The 24,366-nt window shown below is 45.1% G+C and overlaps 1 protein-coding gene across 7 annotated transcripts in view; it reads left to right on the top strand.

Moving 5' to 3' along the window:
* The window catches only part of Arhgap17 (Rho GTPase activating protein 17), a 92,852-nt gene that overhangs the window by 45,802 nt on the left and 22,684 nt on the right, over nt 1-24,366 (top strand). For all 7 annotated transcript variants that reach the window (XR_005284646.1, XM_038322446.1, XM_038322410.1 and 4 more), the window contains exons 3-13: nt 1,065-1,169; nt 4,691-4,764; nt 6,374-6,485; nt 6,703-6,779; nt 8,735-8,846; nt 11,375-11,443; nt 11,600-11,681; nt 16,907-17,034; nt 19,243-19,354; nt 20,022-20,103; nt 22,138-22,218. Coding sequence is in view for 6 of the 7 variants with exons in the window: in XM_038322446.1 (XP_038178374.1) it covers nt 1,065-1,169; nt 4,691-4,764; nt 6,374-6,485; nt 6,703-6,779; nt 8,735-8,846; nt 11,375-11,443; nt 11,600-11,681; nt 16,907-17,034; nt 19,243-19,354; nt 20,022-20,103; nt 22,138-22,218 (1,034 nt within the window). In the remaining variant the exon portion in view is untranslated. The remainder of the gene's footprint in view (nt 1-1,064; nt 1,170-4,690; nt 4,765-6,373; nt 6,486-6,702; nt 6,780-8,734; nt 8,847-11,374; nt 11,444-11,599; nt 11,682-16,906; nt 17,035-19,242; nt 19,355-20,021; nt 20,104-22,137; nt 22,219-24,366) is intronic.

Here is a 24,366-nt window from a genome sequence, read left to right as displayed (position 1 = left end):
CTGACGTGTGGTCAAAAGTGCCAGGATTTCAGTTATTTCATTTGCTCTTGTGGCAAATGGAGACTGCTAGTTGTCAGGTGCTCTGACCTGTGGCCACTTAGCGTGGGGAGGTGCTGTGGCACATGCTCCTGAGTGTCAGCTTGTCTGCAGGTCACAGCCCTGAAAGAGAGCATCTAGTGCCTGGTACTTGTGAGAAACAGCCACAGAGCAACTAGGGCTCAAATGTATTCTGCTTGAATTTGCTGATTTCTTGTTAGACTAGAAAGCGCCCCTGAGGGTTGCTCTGTCTCTTCATGAGTCATCAGAACACACATTTTTGGCATTCCTTCCTGTAACAAGCAGTCCTCTTTGCCATAAACAGCTATATCCCAGCAGTCTTATTTTGGGAGACTATTCAAGATGTGTGGGTCCCTGGGTCAGTATTTCTTACTGCTGGGTGTCCATTCTACTGTGGGGAGTCTTTAAAACAGAAACCAAAACCTACATGAAACCTAGTATGAAGGTTTTTGATACTGGTCTTGTTTCAGTTGTGCTGCATGGATTGTGGGTCTGCTGCTCCATGGGAAGACCCCATTGCCCGTGCTTCTGGTGTCCCTATTGACTTTCCCCATGTGACCCTAGATAGGGGTTTGAATGGACCGGAGCTTTCATGGTGTTCTAGCCAGTAAACTGACCGCCACTCTTGGCCTCATAGACATAGTCATGATTGTCTTCTTAACTGGAACAGGTTCAGCTTTGGAGGGTTCTAGAGCATTTCAATATAAGGAAGACAGCTCTTGCTTTCCTGGAGATATTGGCATCTTGAGGAGGGGAATGTTCCTTGCATCTGATAAGTAGAGACCAGAGATGCTGCTGAACACACCACAGTATACAGGACAGCCTCGTGAAACCCAGGACTTTCAAGTGTCAGCAGTAAGAACTGTGGTGTGAGTGAATAGGGGCTGTCTGTCAACACCCAAGAGCTGTGAAGTTTCACTGCAGTTTGCTTTTCCTACCTCTGTGCACACACCACACGTGGAAGAAGCTGGATTTTTCCTTAAGACCTTTTGTCTCTGCTTTGACAGATTGAGCGGCGCCTGGACACTGTGCGGTCAATGTGCCACCATTCGCATAAGCGTTTGCTAGCGTGCTTCCAGGGTCAGCACGGCACCGATGCCGAGAGGAGACATGTGAGTAGTAGATGCATCTTGGAGCCACATTAAAATGACAGTTGAGTGGTGCACCAGGAAGCTAGTGTGTCTGTTGCTTTGTTAGTCAGCAGACATCACAGAAGGAAGAGCTAGTCTGGAAACATCTGTGTCACCCTCCTTTTGTTTCCCACAGTTACTTACAGGGCATCTGACCATAAGGTTTTCCCAGCCTTGCACAATAGTTAGGATTCTGCAATTATGTAAATGGAGTGGACATTTGCATACACCTCTGGGTCCAGGAATGCTTGCTTTGGTCTGCCTCTCAGAGACAGACCGAGTCATTGCTTCTGTTCCCACTGCTCCTCTTCTAGCTTGGCTTCTGCTCCGCTGACCTTCCATCCTTGTCTCCGCCCTCCTGTAGCTGCCTTGCTAGTCAGCCCTGTGACTCTCGTTGTGGATATCTTTAAAATTCCTCAATCCTGCCTCATCCCTACCTGCTCCTTAAGGTGAGACCTGGTTATCCTGAACACCTTGAACTGAACTGTGCGGGCTGTCGTCCTGGTTCCCTTCTGAGCCACATTTCCTGCCTCCAGTTTTCACCCTTTCTAGTCAGGCTTCAGTCTGGTTATCAGAGTCAGCAAGGTGGGAAGATACTGAATACTCTGTGCTGCTGGCAGCGTACCTGGACACAAGGAGGGGTCCGAAAAACGAGTGGGACTTCTCGAGGGGCTCTGCTGGTTACCATTGCCTAGAATACAGTCAGACTCTTTGGCATGCCTTAAGCTCTTTGTATTCTAATTCCATTTTGCAGCTTCTTTGTCCCTTGCTTCCTTCATTCCCACTGCAGTCCAGCCACATAACACCAGCAACCCCTAAATATAGCACTGTCCTTTACACAGTCATGTCCTATTTGTTTCCGCTGTCTTCCCAACCGCCACACCTGGTCATTAAAAGCAAACAATTTTTATCAAATACCTAGTGTGTTTGAGTGCTAGAGATAAAACTGAACGAATGTGCTCATGGCCCAGCTGGGTGATGGATGCCACCACTGAGTAATTGTGAAACAACATAGTGAATAAAACGTGCATAGGATGCTATGGGAGGGCTGAGGACAGATAGCAAAGGAAGTAGTCAGTGCCTGGGCTGTAGAGAGGAGACTTACTGATAGCAGTGGGAACATGTCAGCAAGAGGAGCAAGGGCTTCATGCTAATGTCTGATGCCTTAGTTTTTTGTTTTTATATACAGCTTTAAGCAATTGTGCCAAGTGAAAGGCTCTGAGGAGAGTCAAGAGGGGTTGCCATGACAGTGATGAGGAAATAGGAGTCCTCAGGAGAGCACACGCTATGGCGAGGGACTCCACGAAACAGAGAGCTCCCAAGGGCATAGCAATGCTCCACCACATGGGAGGAGACAGAGGGTGGGAAGAGAGATGGAGAGCAGCTCTCAACTCTGTGAGCCCGGGCGGACATAGCAGAACTCATGAAGTGAGCCTTTAAGAGCGCTCAGCTGGCCTCTCTGTGTAGCTGCCATACACATCATCAACGGAGAGCTATTCAGTTCCTCCCCGATGACGGGAGAGCTGTTCACCCCTGGAAGCTGAGCCTTCTCTGTGGAGTTTCATTAGTAAGATGACTCGTTCAGCAGCATTTCCTTATGTGTTTCAGGAAACAGGATCATGGCTGTAGAGTCAGGAATCATGAATGGCACTTCTAAAATAGGTTCTTTATGATTTTTTTTTTCCCTCCTGGAGTTCTAGAATTGCATGAAGTCTGTCTCTTTTGATTACTATGTTTATCTTACATTTCATCTCTTTTTGAAAGGAGCTCACCCAAACCATGAATTATCCTTAGTCCTGCTCAGATCTTTCTGTTCTGAGAGCATGGCAGCTAGTGGTGGTCTCCTTATGGTTGCTGGGAATCAAACCCAGGTCATCTGGAAGAGCAGCAAGTGCTTTTAACTGCTGAGACATCTCTCCAGCCATGTGGATAAACCTGAATTCAGAACGTGCAAAAGAACATAAGTGAAGTTTGTCCCACCCCCTCCCTCCTCCAGAGCACCACTATTGGTACTTTCGTGGATGGCTGTCTAGAAGGACTCCCAAATGGCACAAGCCAGTGCATGCAGGCAACAGGCAATGTCTGGCCTCATGTCCTCTTCACTGGGAAGGCAGAGTGAGGTGGCTTTGCAGAATGCAAGCGCCATGTTGCTAGAAGCAGCCTCTGTTACTTTCCAGGCCTCTTCTCCGTGTGCTCTGAGATAATACCAGCTAGACTGGGGCTGTGTTGCTGATCAGTAGTGAGGTCTGCACTTCCGCCCTCTGGGAGGCACCAGGCTAGCCATTTCACCTCTGGGTCTGATTTCCCTGGTCAGATGATCCTGTTGCTGATAAATAATAGATCTCTGATAGGAAAATGATTGGCTTTGTGCTTAGAAACACCACAAAAATTGTTCAGCTATTTTTAGATATTTAAAGCTGAATTTTAGGATTATAGCCAAATCAAGACCCAGATTAAGAATGTTCTAGCTTAAGTTTTGAAGTTGAACATTTTATTGCATTTACTTGTGATGATATTTAGAGAGCAAGTTCTGTTCATAGAACACAATCTGAAACCCTGAAACTCTGCTACCTAGCTGATAGAGTGCTGGCTGGCCTGGCATGCATGAAACCCTGATTCAGTCCCCAGCACCAGACTGGGTGTGGCAGTTCTTACCTGTAATTCCAGCACTCTGGGATGTTGAGACAGAGGTATCAGAAGTTCAGAGTCATCCTTGGCTACTTAGTGAGTTCAAGGCCAGCTCAGGATACAGGAGACCCTGTTAACAAACAAGGGTCGGCAAGATGGCTCAGCTGGTAGAGGTGCTTGCCGTCACGCTAGGTGACTTGAGTTCGGTTCCAGAGGCCCACAGGGAGGAAGGAGAGAACTGACTCCACAAATTGTCCTCCGACTTCCACATTGGCATCCGTGCAGGTATACCGTCCCCCACACCACAAATGAATTATTTTTAATGATTTTTATTTTTAATTAAATTAAAATCTAAAATCCAAAATGTTTTGAAATCAAAACCTTTATGAGTACAGATTTTGGACCATTTCACATTTTAGATTTTCATGTTCAGGATATTCAATCAGTAAAGGCAGTGCACCTATTCCAAAGTCTAAAAATCTAAAACACTTGTGGTCCCAAGATTTCAGATAAGTAATACTTATCTGCACCTCTATGCACCTGATTAATTAGTAATGATAACAGCAGCAGCAACAGTAGCAGCTGCTGAGCGCCAGGTGAGCACACCCCTTATGCTCGCCACTCCCCATGTACTGGACACACACCACGTGCTGGCCATTCCCCATGTGGGAGGCACACTCCGTGTGCTGAACACACCCTGTGTGCCAGGACACCTGAGTTAATTTTGTCCAAGGACAGCCGCAGGCTGAGCTACAGGGACAACTCTTTCCTTCTGCAGATTTCCTGGAGGGCAGGGGCACCCAGAGTGACCTGAAGCAGACCAATGAGAATGGCTGTGAACAGCAGATAAAACCCACCTTATCTTTGCCTTCCAGAAAAAGCTTCCTCTGACGGCGCTCGCCCAGAACTTGCAGGAGGCTTCAGCCCAGCTAGAAGAGTCTCTTCTGGGGTAAGAGTGGTGCTCTGGAGAGCCCTTGCCCCAGAGTCTGGGGGAAGTGCACAGCTGCTGTGTCTGGCAGCCACCATAGGAATTGGGAGCACAGCAGTGGGGTCTCGTCCATCAGGGAAGCAGCACCCAGGGCTGGGGTGCTGGGGATGTCTTTCTCTATTAGGAGCTTGGATGGAATTGGGTAGAAAAGGAACCATGCACATGGAGTCAGGATGTGTTCCCCATGTTTATGCATGAACTTGTACACTTGCCCACGCCAGTGTAGGCTCTGAGTTAGTATTGACAAGCCCTTCTCGGTCCTTCAGAGTCACTGACTTTAAGTATGGCCATCAAAACACAGAAGGTGGTGGTTTCAAAAGAATGCATTTCCTGAATTATGTAGCTTATGTGGTAGTTGTTTTATCTTCAAAATGTTATGTCTAGTTTATTTTCTTTTTAACATATATTTATTTTTAATTGACACATATATAATTGTATACTTATGGTCTATGGTGGTATGATATATAATGATTTTATCTGGGTAATTGGAATGCTTATCACCACACATGTGTGCTCACGTACTTTGTGTATGTGTATGTTTAGAAAATTTTAAGATTTTTCTTCAAGATTTTTTAAATTAAAACCAGTGCATATCTCCGTCTTTGCTTCCTTGTGCTGATGTCATTTTCCTCACAGCAGTGATGCTGTGTACAAGCCCAGTCTGAATTCTCTCCAAGTATTAGTTCACTTAGCCTTCAAAACAACCTAGGAAGTAGGCAGTACTAATGCTTCCATTTTACAGATGAGAGATGCTGGCAGGAGAAAGGGCAGGGAGACGGCCTGAGACCACACAGCTGCAGAGTACAACGCCTGCATTCAAACTCTTCAGCTTGGCTGTGATACCACAGCCACCTCTCACCACACCACACCCTTTCTGTAGCCAAAAGAGCTCCGCTGGAGGGGCATGGTGCAGAAGACAGGCAGGAGGGAGGCATGAGCCAATGGAGTTATATATTTGCACATGTATTTGGGGTTATATCAGCTGTGTATTTAAGGAAAACAAAAAGGAAGCATGATGTTTGAGTAGCACCATGTTCTTGGCCCATTTAGTCAGCCACTTCTTCTGCAGTTGAGAACCTTGTTTTAGTGTGGTGCTGGGGATAAACCCACATCTATTCTTGGTAAACAGGAGACCCAGTTTTGGTGTTAACTCTAGAGGAAACATTGCTAAAGCCAGATGCAATAACAGACACACGTGGTGAGTGACCTTTTGCACATGTTAAAATTTTTCAGGGTGTTTTGAGAACACTGTTTTCACCTGACCTGACGTGAGAACCTGATTCTTTGAGCTGTGACTGCACTGTTCACACATTATCTCCCTATGAATTAAGTATGTGCCAGAGACAGTGCTTCCCTCCTCCCTTCAGCCCTCTGTTCTCAGGTCAGAACTGCATCAGTGAGCCACCCTTCAGTCTCAGTATTTTAGGTGATAGCCCACGTGCATACATTGTAATAGCTGCATTGGGTAGTGCCCTGCTATGTTCCTGTCATAGAGCAGAATGCAGTCACATGACCACTTGGTACCTGTTTAATGAGTGCATGGTTGTTGTTTGTTGTCTTGTCCCTAAAGGAAGATGCTGGAGACCTGTGGTGATGCTGAGAACCAGCTGGCTCTTGAGCTCTCCCAGCACGAAGTCTTTGTTGAGAAAGAGATAGTGGACCCTCTCTACGGCATAGCAGAGGTGGGTTCTTATGCTGCCCGGCCTGATAGGGATCAGATGGTAAATGCTTATTGTGGGCCTAGAATTTAAATCAGCAGCAGCTTTAATGTAGAACTCTTTGGGGAAATAAGGGAAGTTTGTGTCTTTGAAAAAAAAATCCATTGTAAATAAGTTTTTCTCTTTGAAGAATTCATCTAAAATCCCCAGGTGTATCTGTATGATCTGTTCTTCCTTCCAGGTGGAGATTCCCAACATCCAAAAGCAAAGGAAGCAGCTGGCTAGACTGGTGTTGGACTGGGATTCAGTCCGAGCGAGGTAAGGTGACGCTGTGAGATCAGTGCTGACGCAGCAGAATTCTGTCCTGTGATCAGCATTCAAGCCTGCAGAGTCAGTGGCCAGGACACAACCTGTGCGCACCTCCCTCCAAGTGTGAAAGTGGGGATAGTGTTAGAACATTCTAAACTAAGGCTCTTAATAGGAAAAGGGTTGGCGGCTGACACTCCAAGATCACAACTCTCAAGACATTGGAGATGAGAGATAATAGATCTGTGATCCGGACAGCTTACAAGGTCTTAAACCTCCATGATCAAGAAGGGAAGGACTCACGCACGGAACACTGTGAGTTCCTTGTGGCTCTGTACAGGGTTGAAGGCATCTCTGCCGGCAGTGCCTCGGGAGTAAGTAGCTGGCTGGAAGGGCCAGGATGGGGTTGATACAAGCACCCTCTGTTTCTGTGCAGAGGATTGTTTCACAGACAGACTGAGACCAGCACATGCTGGCTATATGATTTACTCCATGCCCTAGAGATAGCAGATGGCAGGACTAGTACTCTGATGGAGAGTTCTCCTGTGGCCTTGTCATGTATACATGTGTGTCTAGAACCCTGCAAGACAGCGAGATCAGGAGTATGCCCCCCTACAGATGTTTTTACTCAGGAGAAAGAATGTCTGTTGCTTAGTTAATTGCGATTGTGTGTGCCCTTCACTGTGCTTGGCTAAGCAAAACATAAGAGGTTTGTCTGTCAGGCCATCAACATCTCAAGCACATGTGCCCTAGGATATCCAACACAATTGATTCTCATGTCCATAGTCATACTTAGTTAACTGAAGTGGGTATCAGAGAAACTGCAGTGGATGAGTATTCCTTGTTTGCCTTTACTTGTTCCTGTGGCTCTGCTTACATGCTCTGCAAGCAGTTGTGCCTATCCCCTCCTTTTTTTTTTTTTTTTAAGTCTGGGACGTACTCTCACGTAGCTCTAGCTGTCCTGGAGCTCACTATGTATATCAGGCTGGCCATGAACTCAACATAGATCGGCCTGCCTCTGCTTCTGGGAGTGCTTGGGTTAAAGTATGTGCCACCATGCCTGGCATCTTGTCCCTTACTTTATTCCCTGTCTTAGTTCTGCAAGATAGACAGTATTTATCAGCTCCACCTAACAGACGAGACAACCTAGGCAGAGATTAGATGCCAGGTTACACAGCTACATGAGCTGGAACTGCTCTGCAAACAAGATGCCACACTCCAAATTCTGTGCTTTTCTCAAGCCCATCACTGACTGTTTTGCTTCTGTAGACATGAGAAGCTTTCTGTGCCTCATACTGGGGACAGGGAGTAGGTACAATATGGCATTCGCAGGACAGGGCAGCAGAATGGGAAACTTATAAAGTTGCTAGCGTAGGTTTTCATGCTGTGTGTGCATCCTATTGATGTTTAAATATTCAAGAAGACCAGACATATCTATATTCAGAGGGTCAAAGCATATTTGAAAACCAGAAATAATGTTACATACCCATTATTTGCATCTGCCCCTCTGCTATTCCTATGTGTATCTGAAATGCTTTCATAGCTACAGGCTTGATGTTCTAGCTTTTGCTGCTAAGAACAATCACAGGTCTCACATGGTCACAAGGTGCATCATACGGAGTCCTCAAGAGTAGGGACTTGTTCTTAGTATATAGGGAACATTCCAGATCAAACCAGAAGAGGGTGCTTCATGGCAAGGACTCAGTGATTGGGCCCTGCAGAAAAGAGGGGCCACAGATTGTGTTCCAGCAGCGGTGCTGTGAGACATAGGATATTCTTGGTTATGCCACCCCCAGCACCACAGGAGTCCTGCCTATGGAGAAGCCAGTGCCTGGTTTTGCCTGCTTCTGTTCTGGAGGCCACACCTAGGAAAGAAGAAGGCCTGCTGGAGTCTGCTTCCAGTACAGGGGAGTCAGCTAGGGAAAATTGCACTGCTTCTTCTCAATCTGGCTCTTCCTGTTTTGCAGGTGGAACCAAGCACACAAGTCTTCAGGAACCAACTTTCAGGGGCTTCCATCCAAAATAGACACCCTAAAGGAAGAGATGGATGAAGCTGGGAACAAAGTTGAACAGTGCAAGGTATGGGAGTCCCTTATCGGGGGAGACCTTCAGCCGCCTGATGTTTTCTGTAAATCATAGGCAAAAAGTCATGTCATAAATTCTTCAGTGTTCACCTAGTTCATATCAGAATACTATGAATGAAACCGTACCTCACAGAGTTGCACCACAATTTTTATGTTTATAAAGGATCATATTTAGCTTAGTAGGTAGAGTGCTGGCTTGGTATGCACAGAGCTCTGGGTTCAGTCCCAGAACCATACATACTGGGAGTAGTGGAGTAGTGATTCTAACACTTGAGAGGTAGAGGCAAGGGATCGGAAGCTCAGGGTTGTCTTTGGCTTCAAGCTTGAGACCAGCATAGGCTACTACATAAGACTCTAACTCAGGGAGAAAGAAACAAAAAAGAATACTAAAAAAATTCATATTCCAGCGAGACTGCTACGAGTGTGATATGTTTAGAGGGGCACGTGTCCAAACCAGTAGAGAAAGGCATTATCTCCGGGGTTCTGGGAAATGGGGGAGTGTCTCATAGGCATTGTTCTTTCTTAAACTCAGCCCAGCCCACAGACACTGCTCTGTTCTCTCCGTGTGCTGATGAGTGAACTTACTGTAATCGTCCCTCTGTTGGGATATAATTCTTTAGAAATACTGTCTTTGAGCAAACTGGGCATGGTGGCACACGCCTTTGATTCCGTCACACTGGAGGCAGAGGCAGGTGGATCTCTGAGTTTGAAGCCAGCCTGGTCTACATAGTGAGTTTCAGGACAGCTAAGCTACATAGTGAGGCCCTGTTTCAAAAAAGAAAAGATATGCTGTTGTTATGCGTGATGAGTATGTAGTTCCTCCTTAACTCACCAGGCTCCACGCTTAGCAATTTTCTGACCCTTGAGCCTACACAACTGCCACATTCCAGCGTGTTGGGCAGCAGAGGTTGTCCCCAGCTTTAGTTTCTGTTTAGCATTTGACTGTTCATTATTTTTCTTTCCTTTCCTTTCTGGTTAGGAGCAAGGCAAGGTCTCAGGAAATCTACTTTCTTGCTTTCTCATTTATTCTAAAGGGATATTTGTTGTTCTTAGTGTGCATTTCTGAATAAGAGAATCCTCATATAACTTTGTGCACCTTGTGGTAAAAGTAGAAGATAGTACATTAAAAAGCTCACTCAAGCTGGCATGCACAGGCCTTTAATCCCAGCACTTGGGAGGCAGAGGTAGGAGGATCTCTGTGCATTTGAGACCAGCCTCAAACTGGTCCACAAGAGTTAGTTCCAGGACAGCTAGGGCTGTTACACAGAGAAACCGTGTCTCGAAAACCAAAACAAAACAAAGCTCACTCAAGCTCTATGTATCGTTTTCTAATATTTGAGTTTCCTATATACATGTAGACCGTCTATAGACACATGTTTGAAACATTAGAAATGTATATTCAAATGCTAAATCTGTCTTTTATAGTTCTGTCCTGATGGTATAAGCCTGTAATCTGAGCTACTTGAGAGGCTAAGACAAAAGGATTAGAAGTTCAGGGCCAGCCTGGGCTTCAGAAAGTACTCAGGGTTAACTAGGGCTTCTGTGACACTGTCTAAAAATAAAAGGCAGAAATCGGGCTCAGTGATAGAGAACTTACCTAGAATGTACAAGGCCTGAGATTCAGTCCAGTGCTGTAAGGTAATTAAAAATAATAGCAATTTTCACATAACGATTATTTACATTAGTTCACATATTAAAAAGTGTCGCTACAGAGTGAAGATTTGCTTCCATTTCTCCTTCTCTTTGCCTGCAGCTGCTGCTGACAGAAAACTACTGCTTCTAGCACCCTGGGTTTTTCCATACACATTTTTATATTTATATAACAATAGAAGTATGACCTTTTCCCTCCTTTTTGTTACCCAGAGCCCAAATGGCAATAAATGCCAAATTATAGTCAATACTTTGATTTTCTAGACGGTGTACAGGCAAATATCTAGGTTTGTACAGTCTCGGACCCAAACCCCAAACATGGTACCACCCACTTTTAGGGTGGGTCTTCCTACTCCAACCTGATTAACAATCCTTCCGAGGCATTCCTTCAAGGGTGGGAAGTGGGTGGTGCTTGGACGCCTGTCCCTTAAAGGTTTCTGGATCCTGTCATGTTGACAATTAGCACTAACCCTTACATTCTGATTTTCTTCCATCCCAATCAAAAAAATTTTCTGTTCTTTTCTCTTTCTGTTTTGGTGTTTGTGTGGTGATAGGTGGGTGGGTTTGGAGAAGTCTCCTTGCCTTCCATTCTCTCTGAGGCAGGCTCTGGTCACCACTGTGTACCCAAGCTAGTTGGCCCACAAGCTTCCAGAGACTGTCCTGTGGGCACCATCTTACTGCAGGAGTAGCCGACTCCGAGTTGCGTACATAGTGCCAGCTGTACTCAGGTCCCCACCCATGGGAGGCAGGTGCAGCAACTCGGTCAGTAGACATTTCACCTGGGGCTGCTCACGTCCCCTTGATGTAAGAAATCCAGAGGGCGTTGTCGTGTGCCCGTTTCTTTACTGATGTTAGTGACACATCTCTACCCAGGATCAACTGGCAGCAGATATGTACAACTTCATGGCCAAAGAAGGGGAGTACGGCAGATTCTTTGTAACGGTAAGTACCTTCCTTCCACCGAACGTTAACACGTTATAAAAATCGAATGATTTAAGGGTTATGGAAAGAGTTGATTTTCAGTTTTGCTCAACCATTGTGTCTGTGTCCATCCAATGCTAACGTTACTTTTGTTTTTGAATGTGGGTCTGTTCTCAGTTATTAGAAGCCCAAGCAGATTACCATAGAAAAGCATTAGCAGTCTTAGAAAAGGCCCTTCCCGAAATGCGCGCCCATCAAGGTAATGTAACCTGCGTGTCCGCTGATGCCTCCTCTCGCCCCCACCTCTGTTCTTCTTCACCCTGCCTCTGCATGCCTTTCCTTGAAATGAGCCTCTGCCTAGCATTTCCCAGCGTAATTTCATTCTTGCTGCATTCTCTAATTTCTTCCAAACCCTAATTAACACACTAACGGAGCATTGCACTTTCCAACACCTTCCATTGAAGATAAGCAGCCTCTCTGCTACTTGAACAGGTTTGCAAACCTCTGCCATCTAATTATCCTTTCCCAGCGGTTATCTGTTCCATAGGGAGCATCCATCCCTTTTAGAAAATGTAGTCCAGATTTTTCAAGGAAGAATTTGACAAGCCAGCCCTTAATGCCACATCAGTCACTGTAATCAAATCACAAGGCCATGGCTGCCTCTTTCTAACCTTCAGTAGAAAGATTCTTTCTTCTATTTCTTGCTCTCTTACCAGCTCTGATATTTTGTCTGCTCTGCTGAAGCATGTAACTGTTTTGTCTAGCAGTGTGTTGAACTCTCCCCTGGTATGTAGTTTTAAGTTGGGTATGTAAAGCCTCCCCCCAATCTCAGTTCTTGCTGTTTATTTCTCACTGATTTACCTTAGAATAGTTATCAGCAGATGTGGGCAGTTGTTGAGGCAGAAATTATTCTGTTATCTTTGGGTTTCTGTATTTGTCTCTTGGTGTCCATGAGGGAATTGGTTCTCTAGAACAAAAGTCTCAGACTTCCAAGTCCCTTATGTAAAGCAGCATAGTGTTTACAAACACCCTCCACACACACCCTGTATTTTTCAATTTCCAGATGACTTACAATGTCTATTATGATAATGCAGGGCTACATAAAAATAGCATTGTTTGAGAAATAATGACAAGAAAACGAAAGTCCCTACATACTTGGTTCAGATCAGCCTTTTCCAGTGTCTTTTTCTTTCTTTCTTTTCTCTCTTTTTCCCTTGTAGTACTAGGATAGAACCAACGGTCATACACATACGAGGCGAGTGCCCTGTGCCCACAGTCTTTCCAGAGGCTTTTGGTCTGAAGTTGTTGACTTTGTTAGTTCACAGTTACAGAGAGCTGACTCTTGTTTTGTTTGGTACATAGAGCTGACATTTGGACTGTACATCCAAATGGCCTGTGGAGCCATTGAGCTGGTACTGCAAGGGTATCTGGCCAGGTGCTGAGGTGGGCAAATGTGTGGTGTTCACAAATGTGTGGGCGGCTGGTCCCCTAGAGAATGCCATGTGTTCACCTAAGTTTCAGGAAGCCCTGATGAGTTACTCTGTGGATGCTTTACACTGTGGAGTCAGAGCTCCTCTAGCCTGACTGCGGGCATAGGGTCTGGAGCAGTGCCGTGTGCGGTGCAGTGTGTCTCAGTGCCTGGCCATTCTTTTCAGGACAGAGTGTTGAGAGCATTGTTTGTAAGATGTCCACTGCTGGATGGGCCCTGCATGGGACAAGATGTAGGTGTCATTCTGGCCTTTGAATGGTGAAAACTCAGTGGGGAAGAGTTGAATATTAACATAAGCAAGAAGGCTGGATTTCTTAGTCATCCCTGTTCAGTGTTCTTCCTCAGAGAAATAATACAGAAAGTCAGGGGAGCGAAGGGGAGCTCAGGACAGAAGAGCTTGGAAGGCTGGACTGTGACAGGCATCGCTGTAAAGAGACGTGCTGTCTTTCCCGGGTCACTCGCTCGCCTCTGCCTGCCTTTGTACCTACCTTTCTTTTCTTCAGTGGCCTTCTCTCAGAAAGACTCAGCATATCTTTAGGAGAAAAAAAAATCATGCAGTGGGAACTTTCTGTCCCCAAACCCGGAGAACTCCGATATCCACCTTGCTGTTCACCTTCCTACTCATAAACCTTTGCAGTTTGGTTTCTGTGCCCACTCTACCATTAAAAGAAATTACAGTTCCCCAAGGAGCAGCAACCTTTCCCCCAAATCTTGGTGTTTGACACAGCCCAGGTGAGCACTGAGGACATCCTTCTGGTCTCACTCTTCCTTCCCGGTTAGGATTCCATGTGCCTTTGATTCTGTACCACCCAGCAGTCAGCCTTTTCTGAGTCCATTCCCATTCTTTTGCTCTTCCTCTCCTCCCTCATCCGGTTTCTCTTTCTAGACATTTTGCATCTTGACAGCCCCCTCCCGCCCCACTGCACCGTAAGCATCAGTTAGTTCCCTTGGATCTGTGCTCCTTTGCCTTTGACCGTAGACAGCACCCAAGACCTCCTGCTCAGCTGTTTTTCCCTCCTTGTCTTCTCTTACTGCCCTTTTTCACACTCTGCAACTGTGAAACCTGAGAGCCATCACTCTGTCCCCTTGCCTACCTATGACTGGGTTCTGGGTAGTTGGCACCGAGCTCCACCTTCCTTCTGTCCCACCAGCCCCCTGCACTTTCATTTCCTTGTCCCTTAGTGCTGTTCCCAGCCAGCTCCCTTGCGTGTGCTTGTCTGCTTCTTGATGCCCATCAGTCCCTGCCTCACTCACGTCCTTTGAGGAGCCTTCTCTAACCACTGCAGCCAGCACTGAGTACTTTGTCTCTGAATTGCTGTCACATTGATGGTCTACACCAGAAGTCGCAAACAGCTATAGCTCATTCCAATTTATTTAAAAAATTAGTTGCCACCATTGAAAGACCAGACACTTTTTGAAGTCCTGGCCTCAGGCTTCTCGTTAACATTTCAAAGATCTCAGAACAGCATGCTTTCCACTGTGGAGACCTCCATCCAGCTCTCAGAGTGGCTGCAGCCACAGCCTCTCCAGCCTGGCCCACAGACAACTGCGTTTGCGACCCTCGTCTATACCATTGATCGCCTCGTCTTAGCATTATGTCCTGTCTGTTTAATGTCTGTTACATGTTTATGTGTCTGTCTTATGTGTCCTTCATAGTCCAGTTGCTCTTACTGTGAAAGTGTGTGTTGGGGGGGGGGGGGCCATAAGAATTTTGTGTGCCTGCTGCAGTACTTGACACATAGTAGGCCTGTTGTTTGAAGGCCAACTCTTGAACTGGAACTTGCCTTTGGAATTGTGTCTAGGTCAGAAGTTCTCATTTGTTCCCTCTGCTGTTGACACTCCACAGTGGGTGGTGAGCCATCCTCTGCTAGTGTTGACTACAGCATTCTAAGAGAGGACCGAGTGTGGCCATCTCTCAGTGATACGGAGGTCGCAGTTCTTGTCTTCTCAACGGAGAGTGAGTGGACAGACAGGAAAAGCTTAAGCAGAAGTTTATGTGGCAGGACAGGCACTCCAAAGAGAGATTGCAGTGGGCCGCCGCAAAGGCAGGAGGCAGCACAGTGGGCCTTGTGTCATTGGTTTTAAAGTTTTTATAAATATTTATGAGGTAGGTGTATATTTATGGGAAAAGATGGCCCTTTCTCATCCCAAATCATGGTGGATTGGATCTCCCTTTTATGGTTCTTTTTCTGATGCTCTGGACAAGTTCACCGAGGGGCAGAGATGCAGAGCCTTTGTAGGTGCACGTGTATGGGGAAGTAGTGTTCTGTGTAGCAGTCATGAGCCTTGAGCAGCTTCGAGGACATTCACTCCAGGGCATTCTGACTGACGGGAGACACAGCCACCAAAATGCTGCTGCAGTTCTCTTGGTTGCCTCCTACCTAACTCCCTTTTGAGATTGTTCAAGGTTTGTGATTGAACTCATGACTCTTAGTTAAGACATTTTGCTCTTTTAAAAGTTGAGATTTTTAGTTTGAGGGCCGGGACCATAATTTTACAATAGACTACAGAGACAGGAAGCAGGACTTAGGCAAGGCGTTGGGCTCCTTCCTCCCAGCTTATGTCTTCTGTTTGACATTAGTGTCTAGGGTTGGACATGTTGTAGGGGTGATGATAGGTATCATATGCAAAACTTCCAAGTGCCTCTCATGTATCCACTAAGAAAATGTTCTCATGACCATTTTGAGCATGGTTGACCACCAATGCTTTAAGTAAAAGGGACAGAGTAGTCTAGATAAGATCTAGACTTCTAGACAACTGTCATAGATCTCTGTCTTGTGACTGGTCCAGACACTTTTATCTGTTAGAAAAGTCCCCGGGACAGGGCTAGCACATGGCCAAAGGTGAGAAGCTGAGAGTGGCGTATACTTGGCCTGTGTTTTCATTCGCTGTCTTCTGTCTCCACCCCTTTTTCTCATCTTTCCTCACTTCCTCTTGCTGTCATTTTAAACTTCCAATCATTTCTTAGGCCTGTGCATCTGTGGTGTTTTGTTTTCTCCCTTCCTCTCTGTATAGGTGGAAGGAGCCCATCCCACGCGTGGAGGGGAGGGAAATGTCCCTGGACAGCCCTGTGTAGATCCAGCCCTCCAGTAGCAGGGTGGTGATGGAAGGGCCATCCATCAGAGGCTGGGCTGGGGAGAATGTACGTTCTTCCTTAGCTGCACAGGCTCATGTGCTGGTTTCTTCTTTGTTTCTGTGTGCTTTCCAGGCAGCGCTAGGCCTCTGCAGTGCCCACAGGAAGGCCAGGCCAAACAAGCACCTCATATTCTGATTTAGCATGTCCATGTTCCAAATTCTTCTATGACTGCTTCATCGTGCATGTTTCTGCTGAGCTGCCTCAGATCTGTAGTGCATGAAATAGGGCCTGTGACCCAAAAGTCATAAAACACTGATGCCACCACCATCAGCACAGCCTTTAGCCCAAGCTGCTTGGGAACCACGTACATCAAAGTTTTTCTCCTCAGAGGTTTCTAAACTAGACACAGGTTAGCAGACAGTATTGCATACCACAGTGTGTTTTCTACTTTGCCTCCCCCTTGACCTTTTTTGGTCTTGATAACAAACAAAAGCTCCTGTTTGGAATGCCAAGGATTGGCCTTTCACATGACGGAGTCTCTTGTCTTCTACCCATGAGGCCAGTCCTGCTTTGCATGTCAGTAAAGACAGTGTGCCCAGATGTAGCCTGTATTTTAATGCAAGGCCTTAAAGTATTGGCTCCACAAGTATTGACTGTATGTGGTACAGGTTCAAGGCCACCATCAGTATCTCCCCTGGGCAAGTCGTGCCATAGGGTGTGGTAGGAGCCTCTGTCCCCCAGTGATTGTCCTGGCCTGACACATGGGCTGTGCTCACTTACACTTACAAATGTCTAGGTGTTTCTCCTTTCCCCAAGCCCCAGCCACCAGTCTACAAAGGAGCCCTTTGGTACTATGGAAAGAAAATTCTCAGGGATTCATGAGGTGGTCAGAGGTCTTACCAGCTCTTTTCTGCTCTAGATAAGTGGGCAGAGAAGCCAGCCTTCGGTACACCCCTGGAGGAACACCTGAAGAGGAGTGGTCGTGAGATTGCTCTCCCTATTGAGGCCTGCGTCATGTTGTTGCTGGAGACTGGCATGAAAGAGGAGGTGAGAGGCACCCCAGATTCCACCTGCCAAATCATTTGACCCTTCTTCTGTCCACATCACTACCCCCCACCCCATGTACTTTATACTACAGCCAGTGTGGAGGTATAGACCAATTGGCTTTCAAACCTCTCTCCCCATGATCCCTATTTTTCAATGATTCATGCACCTTAATTTAATAAAGTGCGGCCTCACAGAACAGTGCACTCGTTCTGCTTGCAGTGCACTGCGACCTTTTGCCGTCCTGTCTCCTTTCAATCTCTGTTTATGGTTTGGGACAATGCTTTGGTGGCTGAGAACATCCATGACCTTTTGTTCACGACAGTCTTGCATTTTGTGTGCTGTGCAAAGGGTATACATATGTATTGCATTTTATGTGATCCATACCAAAAATACCTGCATGAACCAAGCAGGACAGCTCTTATTTCTCCCTGTACATAGAGGTAAACATGTAAGGAGTTCATGCCAGGGCAGAGCTAGATTCAAAATGTAAGATTCTTTGTCCTTTAAAGAATCTTTTGTAGCTGGGTGATGCTGGTACTTGCATTTAATTCCAGCATTTGGGAGGCAGAGGCAGCTGGATCTCTGACTTTGAGGCCAGCCTGGTCTACAGAGAGTCCCAGAACAGTCAAGGCTACACAGAGAAACCTGTCAGGGAAAAAAAAAAAAAAAAAAGATTTGTTTGTTGAAGTCTCACATGCAGAAGAACAGAGGCTCTATAGGTGAACTACTGTGAGTTTTCACAGATAAAACTTTGGTATTTAGTCCAACCCAAATTAAGAACATCCTGGAAGCTCTCATGTTGGCTTCTGGTATCTAACTTCAACTTTCAAAAGCCTCAGTCCATGCTTCTCAACTGGGCCTGCTTTTGTTCTCCAGCGACTCTTCTGATTGTCCTTGACACCCCCCACCACTTCCTTCTTGTTCCCAGTGAAGAATCTCTGGGTGTATGAAGTGTTGAGAAACCTGACAACTTACTGCTTAAGCACAAGCTTCCTAAATCCTGGTCCACTGTTCTTTATATACCTGCCTCTCTTGGTTTGTTCTCTATGTGTTCGTCCGTCCATCCTTCCTTCCGTCTGTCCTTCCTTCCGTCTGTCCTTCCTTCCTTCCTTCCTTCCTTCCTTCCTTCCTTCCTTCCTTCCTTCCTTTCTCCTTCCTTTCTCTTCCTTTCCTTTAAGTCACATTGAGGTTAGTGAAAGTGGCATGCAGTCTGGTCTGTTTTTACTGAGATGTCATTTTTGTAAAAATAACTAAATTTGTAAGATATAGTACTCAGTAGTCAATGCTGTGAGATATAAAAGCTTTTCCATAGATCGAGAACTATCATTAAGAAGGTCTGTGTACTGGTGAAGATCTTTTCCCATTCTGTAGGTTGCCGTTTTGTCTTGTTGACTATGTCCTTTGCTTTACAGAAGCTCCCACTTATTGTTTTTCTCAGTGTTTGTGCTACTGGGGTTCTATTTAGGAAGTGGTCTCCTGTGCCAGTGCACAAACTTGAAATTTGCAGGCAAATGGATGGATCTAGAAAACATCATATTGAGTGAGGTAACCCAGACTCAGAAAGACAATTATCATATGTACTCACTTGTAAGTGGTCTTTAAACATAAAGCAAAGGGCTGGAGAGATGACTCAGTGGTTAAGAGCATTGCCTGCTCTTCCAAAGGTCCTGAGTTCAATTCCCAGCAACCACATGGTGGCTCACAACCATCTGCAATGAGGTCTGGTGCCCTCTTCTGGCCTTCAGGCATACACACAGACAGAATATTGTATTAATAAATAGATAGATAGATAGATAGATAGATAGATAGATAGATAGATAGATAGATAGATAGAGCAAAGAAAACTAGCCTACAAATCACAATCCCAGAGAACCTAGACAGCAATGAGGACCCTAAGAGAGACATGTGGATCTAATCTACATGGGAAGTAGAAAAAGGCAAGATCTCCTGAGTAAATTGGGAGCATGGGGACCATGGGAGAGGGCTAAAGGGGAGGGGAGCAGAGAAAATGTATAGCACAATAAAATCAATTTAAAAAAAAAGAAAGTTTGTTCTGCCTGTCACCATATGCTGGGCACACACCACACTCTTCATTCCTTGGAATGGTGTTGTAAGATGGGCACTGTGGCTGCTCTCACAAGCAAGCTGAAGATCCCCAGGGTGAGATTCTGCTCTGACTTGATGCTGGTGGCTTTTTATTGTCTTTAGGGCCTTTTTCGGATTGGGGCTGGAGCCTCTAAGCTAAAGAAGTTGAAAGCTGCTCTAGACTGCTCCACATCTCACCTGGATGAATTCTATTCAGACCCCCATGCTGTAGCAGGTAAACTCCAAGGACTGTCTGCAAACCTAGCTGTCTTTAGTGGGAACAAGTTCTAGCTCAGATCGCCAGCAGAAAGAACAGCTGTCATTTGAGGAGTGGTTGACCAGGTCACTAATGGAGTCTCCTAACCTGCACTGTGTGTGCACGTGTATACACCTTTTCTCTTCTTTCTGGCTTCTCTTCTCCCCCTCACTCCCTGTTAAGCAAAGGTGAAGAAGGTAGCTGTGACAAACACGGCACTCTTGTTTAGAATGCCAAGGATTGTCCTTTCACATGATGGAGTCTCTTTCTTGTCTTCTACCCATGAGGCCAGCCCTGCTTTTGTGGCTAAATTTCTTTTCAGTAAAGACATTGTGCTCAGATGTAGCTTTTATTTATTTTGAAGATATATTTCTTCCTTCCTGTCACACCCATGACCTACGTTTGCCTGGAGAAATTTTGTATGTTAATAGAATTACCTTAAAGTGAATTTTATTTTCCATTGCTCTCTTGGTGTATTTTTTACAAAGAACTGAATTTCTTTTGCAAGGCTTTATTGTATAAGCACTGCTGCCAGATCATGATTTGTTCTGTGCATCTTGGAAGACTGTATGTGGGATATTTTTCATTTGCAGAACAATGCAGCTTTGGCCCCTACTGCATGCTCAGAATGTGTTCATGGTTTTAGGTGCTTTGAAGTCCTATTTGCGGGAATTACCTGAGCCCTTGATGACTTTCAATCTGTATGAAGAATGGACACAAGTTGCAAGGTAAGTTTAAAATGTTGTTTTAAAAGTTCAAAGCAATGATGAAATACTGTGCCCCGTTTGTAAGTCCTTGTACTCTCAGGATTCACGGGACAATGAAATACATGCATAAGGATGTGTTCCTGTTCTACCCGCATCCAGAGGGAACATACTCAGTTTTGCTACTATAAAGAGCTCATGAACTAGTATTGCTTCACCACATTAATGAAGTAGCTGGTCTCAAACCCCTCTGCAACTGGGGTCATGCATTATAGGGTAACTGTGCTACTGGCTGCTTGCAGGTTCAGCTCTTCGGCATTAGATTAAGACCCTTACTTGCAGTAACAGTGTTTTTCTCAGTGTCTACTGTGTGCTAAGCTTTGCGGTACTGCCTCCTGCCATTCTTAATAAGCTTCGAGCATCCAGAATAGGCACATATTCTTCTTTATTGTACAGATACAGGAACTGGGAATTGTCAGAGCGGGCATCCAGATGGAGACCTCTCTGCCCCAAAGTTTTCACCCATTCTTTGATCTTGTCTTCCACCCTCAGCTTAGCCTGCCTAGTAACAGGACAGTGTATTTCAGATGCTGTCAGCTTCTCCTTGGCCAACCGGGTGATCTTGTTACTTTTCACTTCCTCTCTGGATTGTCTGATTCTTCAGTCCCGAGGAAGGACCAACTAGTTTCACCCCCACCTCTGCCCTTCCCGCTTCTGCTCACCCTGTCACTTTCCTTCCTAGCTGACCATGATTAGATAGAGCCATCATGGTGATCACTATGTTGCTTCTCAGGGATCTGTAATCACTGTGGACTAAGAGACTTTCTCCCTGGTAGGTGGTGAGGTTTTAAGTTCAAGGACAAGTTCTCACTCTGTCTTTTGACTGAGTTAAATGAGTCAGCAGTCAGCAGTCAGCATTAATAGGGTTTCTTGTATTGGGTAGTCTCCTCACCTCAACTCTCCTCTAGGTTCCTAGACTCCAAAATTCTTCCTTAAGGAGGAGGCGTCTGTCTGCTGGGAGATAGATGCTATAGTAGAAAAATATTGGAAAAAGCCATCCTGGTGGCTTGGTAACTGGCCTCTAAAGTATAATCAGGTGACTTCCTGTACTGTAACTCATCAGCACTGTGGCTACCTGCTGCACTCTCTAGAGGACAGAGTTGTGACTTTGTAGGTTCTTTTCTTCCCATCTCGTGTTTATGGAAGTTTCTGCGTCAAAGCTGTGTAGAACCAGAGCTCTTAAAACTGTTCCACACAGGAATTAGCCCCAGCCTGGAGCTTTGGAGCAGAGTTGACACCAAGAAAGATCAGAGGTCTGGGCTCCTGGGAGCTTGGCTGTTGTTCTGTGCCAGGCTGCCTTTATGTTAAGGAACGCTAGGCTTCATAATGCTGCTAATTAATACGCCCATTCTTAGAATTTTCAGTGGTAGGTGTCTGCTTGTGCCAAGGTTGGGGCATGGTGATATCACAGGATTCTGCCTCTAGCCTTAATATCGTTCAACAGAATCAACATTCTTCCCTTGTCCTGCAAAACTTGGTGAGATAAAGTACCTGTTCCTAGTCTAATAGTGTGGAACTGGGATTTGACCCCAAAATTATTTATTTCCCAGATCAGTGCTATCTTGCAGTTTTGAAAACAGAGCCAAGCTTCACTTGATAAAGAACATGCATTAGTTTCCTGCTATAAGAAATATGTGACATAATCAGCTTAAAGGAGGGCAGGTTTATTATGGTTCTTGGGGTCATAGGTTCAGTTCCTGTTGCTTCAGACTTGTGGCTACACCGTACATTATGGTGGTAGAAGCATGTCCGCCTCATGCTGGCCAGTAGACACACGGTAGGGACTAGAGTTCTAAGACCTCCCTCTAGCATCAAGTCTTCAAACTGTACCCTACCTCAGGAAGGTTCCAGCATCTCCTGCTAGCACCACAGACTGTCAACCAAGCCTTTAGCACAGGCACCTCTGAGAGGCATTGCAGATCTGAGCTATAATAACACATTAATATGGGGATCAATGGTGTGTGCTTTTATCAATTCTTGTGTACATTTCTTTCCTAGTGTGCAGGATCAAGACAAAAAACTTCAGTATTTATGGACGACGTGTCAGAAGCTGCCACCACAAAACTTTATTAACTTTAGGTATGTGTTTGAGTTTGCTGTGTGCTAAGCATCATAATCAAAAGCTGCCTGGGGTGGGAAAGGGTTTGTCTTTAAGGTTACAATCCATCATTGAGGGAAGCCAAGGCAGGACTCTGGCGGGAACCTGGAGGCACAAATGAAGGCGAGACTGTGGCAGACACTGTGTTATTCTTACTCCCAGCCTTACTCTTTAGCGGTCACGTAGCCTTGGTCAACCTACCCAAGGATGGCACTGTCTGCAGTAGGCTGAGCCCGCCTACATCAGTCATTAATCAAGAGAAAGCACCACAGACATGCCCACAGGCCAGTCCGGTAGATGCTTTCCCTCAGTTATTACCTCTTCCCAGGTATGTCAAGTTGACATCAAATTAGCCTTCAGAGTGTATATGATTCTATAAATGAAGGTGCAGAGACCCTGGAGTGGATATGTTTCTTCCGAGATGACCCTACATCAAGCATGCTTGGCATATTTAGAAGGCTTTGAAAAATAATACGGAGCTGCTGGGATGGGGTGGGTGTGCTTGGTGTACTGGTGATGCTGATATGTAAATGGTCTGATCGTTTGGACACTGCAGCTGTTAGCAGAAACACTGCTATGAGAAGCTTCAGTGGGCTGTATATTGTATTTGGAGCCTAAGCTGTCCCTTATGTAAATTCACAGTTAATCAGTAGTTACTGTTTCTGTGCCCTTTCATATGCTCAAGTCACTGTACAGTGGAGATTATATTTCAGTATGTTATTAAATAATGTCTTTAAGAAAACTTCCCATGGGCAAACTTCTGGGACTGCTGTTCTCCCTTGGACTTCTATAACCTGGAAGAGGTGTGGAGGAAGGGTAGCCCCAGGGAATTTCCAGTTAAAATCAAGCCAAAGGTCCAGCAAGATGGCTCATTGGGTAAAGGCACTTGCTGTTGAGCCCAACAAGATGAGTTCCTGGGACCCACGAGAAAGAGGGAGAGAACTGACTCTGAAGGATGTGTCCTTCTGTCCTCTCCTTGTCTTTCCCCACTTCTCTCTGATACACACACAGGAATAAATGTATAAATTTGTTTATACATTAATAAATAAATTTGTTTAAAATTCATTTTGCAGGTGATTTGTGTGAAATGCTACCTGACTTGAGCTTGGTTTTGGTCTTTATCTCAGCTATATCTGATACTCCCTCTCCGCATTTGAAGGATTGGCTTTGCCTTGTGAGCAAAGATAGTTACTGCTAGTATCTGTAACATCCCTAGTTGATAAAGTGTAATATACCTTGTCCGAATGCAAATAATGGAGATCTATTTAGTGCGATGTGGCAACTTAGTTACAGTCCTTAGCATGTTGGTGTCTGATCTTTTGGTTTCTTTCCTTTTCTCCATAACCTTTGCTTTTTTTTTTTTTTTAAATAATGAAGGGCATTTTGATGGTCCCAAGTTCAAAAAGATACACATTGAACAATCTCTTGTCCATAGCCACCTAGTTCTTCTGAGATACAGAATCTACAGTTTCTTCAGTATCTTTCCACTCTACAAGAGCCTCTGTGTGTGTGCGTGTGTTTGTATGCGTGCATGCATGTGTGTGCCCATGTGCAAGTACATTCATAATACATATTTTTTCTCTCATTGCCCACTTTTTGAAAATAACATTTTCTTGTTTGAGAATTTCATATACGTATACAGTGAATTGTGGTTATACCCACCCCATTCCTACCTCCATCTTCCCCTGAACCCACTTTTTGTTTTAGCCTGGATGATAGTGTACATGATGTACATAATCTCTCCTTTGCCTACTTTGCTTCAGATCTTTGCTTAATCTGTCCTTGACAGTTTTTGATATCACTACGTGATTTTTGTGTTTGCATTGTACTCTACTATAGATCAAGGCAGCCTGAACTTTATCTAACCTGTTTTCATTGATGGACAGCTTGGTTGTTCATAATGGCTCATTTTTATAATGTTATTTTATAACAGCATATGAAGTAATTGGATATTTTCATAATTAAAATAAGGGTTTTCAAATACAGTTTCTGTTTTAAAACTACTTTTTATTAAGCATATATTAAGCCCACTATTAATCATGGTATAATTCATGTAGGGGTAAAGGAAAGATTATAAAGGAAACACAAATTAGAAATAGATACAGTTAAATCGATGTGATGATGTTGGA

This window comes from Arvicola amphibius, chromosome 1 (genome assembly GCF_903992535.2).
Source record: "Arvicola amphibius chromosome 1, mArvAmp1.2, whole genome shotgun sequence".
Lineage (NCBI taxonomy): Eukaryota > Metazoa > Chordata > Mammalia > Rodentia > Cricetidae > Arvicola > Arvicola amphibius.
Note: the sequence above shows the minus strand (reverse complement) of the source record. Positions and strands in the feature narration are given on the sequence as shown.